The sequence below is a fragment of the Rhipicephalus microplus genome, chromosome 8 (assembly GCF_043290135.1).
Source record: "Rhipicephalus microplus isolate Deutch F79 chromosome 8, USDA_Rmic, whole genome shotgun sequence".
NCBI classification, from domain to species: Eukaryota; Metazoa; Arthropoda; class Arachnida; order Ixodida; family Ixodidae; genus Rhipicephalus; species Rhipicephalus microplus.
The window spans coordinates 59,394,350-59,397,865 of record NC_134707.1 but is presented as its reverse complement, the minus strand read 5'-3'; the positions used below and the strand labels follow the sequence as shown (position 1 = coordinate 59,397,865).

The window sequence follows — 3,516 nt, the reverse complement described above, 5'->3', positions numbered from 1 at the left end:
AAATGACTGTGCCCATTGTTAGTGCACCCCGATGCTTGATGAATGCGAAGTATTGGCAAGCTTGACAAGAGGGCACAGGAAATGAAGCGTTTTTGGTTCGCAAGGCGGTAACCGAGTGTGTAAGTGCCCCATTCGGACAATGAGTACAAGTATCTTGTAACTTACACGTAATTTAAAGATTCGTGTAATAAGATGTTGTGGCACATGCGCCATCATTTTTTTCGTTTCTGTGGGTCATCTTCTCGAACTCTTGGCTTTATATATACGGCCGCCATCTGTGCAATAAAGTGGTTGCAAGTGTGCGCTCTGTCCCATGCGAATTCTTTCTGAAACGTTCTGCGCACTAAGAAAGTATATTTCGCTCAAAAGAAAATCATTTGTGGCGTTTCACTGTTTGCAAGGCCCACCATTTCCGGCTTGTGATGTTTCGGCTATCCTGCTTGAACAGATGCAACTTCGCAGACCTTGCGCTGTCACCCGAGCTAGGAAAGTGCGAAGCGTCGTGAAACTTGTTGAGGAATGACACGCATGCTCAAAGGGGGGGGGGGGGGGTTGATGGCGTATGTTGAAGAGTAAAAATATCAACAATGCTTGAATTTGGTTGGCCACAAGAGACACAGTTGGGAAGCAAATATACCAAAAAGCATGGGTGCATATAAAAGTTTTTATTCGACTGTTCGATACCAGGATGTGTCGGCTTGCATAAGACCCAACATGTTTCATAAAACACGAAGTGCGAAGTCCCTTTCTCATCGCCTTCGTCACAGTTAAGAAGGAGCATGTACATAGACAGCATTAAGCCATTCTGTCGAGGCCTCGTCAATCAGCTAAGATTAAGATGTTCTACTACGCAGGTGGCAACAGATGGTGAACGGATAGGATGATTCTCTCTTCCAGGTGGTGCTCACACACACAAAAGGGGCGCTCGAAGAGGAACGCGGCAAGAAATTTAATGTATGAAGCTAAAAGGAAAGTGGAAATTTTAGGTTAAGAATGAAACATTGAGTAAAATAATGGTCAACACAGCTGTCACTACAGCTTTAACAGGTGTGGTACTTATCAAGATTTTCGTGGCTGCAGTCTCCGATGGGGATGCGTGGTTATTTGTAATTCGTCGAGTGGTTTCGGCAAACTGCACGGTTCATGAAAAATTTTGGTCCGTCAAACGACATCGTCTTGATGCTGGAAAGAAGACAACGAACGAAGAATTGTTTCACAAACGGAATAGTTATTCATGGTGGATAACGCAATAACCCGGCTACGGCAGTTATGAATCCAAGCAAATCGCTACTGGTAATCGACGTTACGGAAATTAGCAGTGTTAAATTCAAGGGCGCAGATAAAACCACGTCGGGCTTGCAAGCACCGCTGTGTGTCCCCACGTTAATGGCCGTGGAACCAGGTTACCAGTGATGTTACTAGCAACGGCTGTTCAATGAGCATTACTTTCAATTAAGCAGAAGTGTATAAATCAGAGAAACCGCATCACATAATTTTTCATGCTTGATAATTAAATTCAGGATTGTCCAAGGAACGCTACATCAATAACGGTAAAATTAAAAATGAACGTGTTTAGCCACATCTATGCAGTTACTATTCGCGAAAGCAGACCTGTTTGTGACGTTGGCTACAGAGATCACGGGCTTAAATTCTCTTGGCAGAGCAACTACGCCAGACATAGAAAGAGAATAGCCCGCAAAAATGACTTACGGTATAAAGTCGGTGGCCGAAAAAGGAGGGACAGTTCACTGCGTTGCCCGCAGATGGCATGGGAGGGAGTCGGCGGCTGCATCACGGGAACAATTGGAGGACGCCAGCATACAGCGACCTCAGGTCTCGATAAACGCCGCAACGGTAGCTTCGTGGCGGATTTCCCAACGTCTGACGGAGGACGGTTTCGAGTAACGGCGAATGTATGTCGGGAGCTTCGTGTATGGCTACGCAGGGCTTTGTGTACCAGTCGACGAACAAGTAAGGCCTGAAGTCCCTGCCTCTCTCTTCTTCGGGGACGAGCAGGCAGGTGCAACAGACGTTTTCCGTCGCCTTCGCAAACACGCCGTAGACGCGTCTCTGCCGCATTTTTTTCAGGATTTCGCCGATTATATCAGTGGGGTCCTCCCTACGGTCAGCGCGATAGAGAACCCAGGACCCTATGACGCCCAGGCCGGCCATGCAGGTGAATAAGTGGGCCGCGCTGTCCAGACGGTCGCGCAGAGCGGCTATGGATTGCAGATGGGCGCGAACCGCGCTGACTGCTTCTGGTACAGACTTGTCGGCGAGCTTTGGAAGGTCGGTGAAGCCGTCGTTGTCCAGGCATCGCAGTTCGTGTTGCGGCACTCTCGAAAGGTGTGAGCACAGCACTTCCACGTACGCCATGGCTGCCAGTGACCCTGAAGGCGCCTATGGAAGCTGAATGTTGCGTGGAGTGTTGGCCTATGGCTAGAGGGAACCCTTGGTGTACTTGCTTTTGTGACGAAAGCGTCGGTCGTATCTCCGACGCGCGGCGAAGATGCGACCTGGAAGGGTGAAGTGAAGAAGCTTGCGTTCACCTCCCGTTAGTCGGATGTCGAGCCTGAAGTTAAAAAGCTTTCTGACCGATGGGGCGTTTGAACATACTTTTTTTTTCAGGAGTGCGGCGACAGGCTTCGCTTCGTTCGAGCGTTGGCGGCAGATTGCAATGCAATGCCTCGCCGCAAGGACTTTAATGCACGTGCTTACTCGGCCGTTAGTCACGTGTCTGATAATGGACTCAGCTGGAAGGGGCGTCATTCTGATAAAAAAAATTACAAGCAGCCGTACATCCATGTGCTTAAGGACTGTGATGTAATTTCCGATAGGTGTTTATAAACCAAGATCTTTCATACCTTAATGCGAAGCATTTCTTAGCGAACTTCGGCGAGTTTGACCCTATCTGTCTATCTATCTATTCAGCTGCCTACGACTTTTAGCTCTTCTCGCTGTTTGGATAACGGGATATATACCACATTTAGTATGGCATAACATGACTGTATGATGGGCATAACTGACTATAGTCATAGCATAAAAATCATGATATGTTTGCCATGAATGTTGAGGTTTACATGTCATGGTTTTGTTATTCATGTGGTCGTTTCGTTCACATGTAATATCGTAAAACTAGTATATTACGACGTGACTGCATGGCGAACATAATTTACAGGCCCTCACGTGGAAATCGTCACATGCGTGTCATGTAAGAACATGACTGCGTGCCACGCTCATGATGTGCTCGCGGTCTTTTCGCTAGCTTCACATGTACCAAATTTCCTAATACGTGACGTGCATGGTCGACGAAGGTAAGCGACACGTCCAAACATGATAATCTGGATATGCATGTTATGTAAAACATGACGACATGCTACATTCATAGCGCGGTCGCAGCCGTTTCGCTAGCTTCACATATGCCAAATTTGGTGTTACGTGACGTGAATAGACGACGAAGGTAAATGGAACGTCCAAACAAGATAATCATGACATGCGTGTCATGTAAAACATCAC

The 3,516-nt window shown here is 47.2% G+C and overlaps 1 protein-coding gene across 1 annotated transcript; it reads right to left on the bottom strand.

Annotated features, from left to right (window-relative positions):
* Positions 1-815: 815 nt before the first annotated feature.
* On the bottom strand, positions 816-2,653 carry LOC142768541 (uncharacterized). Its single transcript, XM_075870538.1, has 2 exons — positions 1,711-2,653; positions 816-1,182 (listed from the first exon to the last, which is right to left on the bottom strand). Exon 1 carries the CDS (start codon positions 2,374-2,376, stop codon positions 1,792-1,794), a length of 585 nt encoding a protein of 194 aa, XP_075726653.1. The 5' UTR covers positions 2,377-2,653; the 3' UTR covers positions 816-1,182; positions 1,711-1,791.
* Positions 2,654-3,516: the final 863 nt, after the last annotated feature.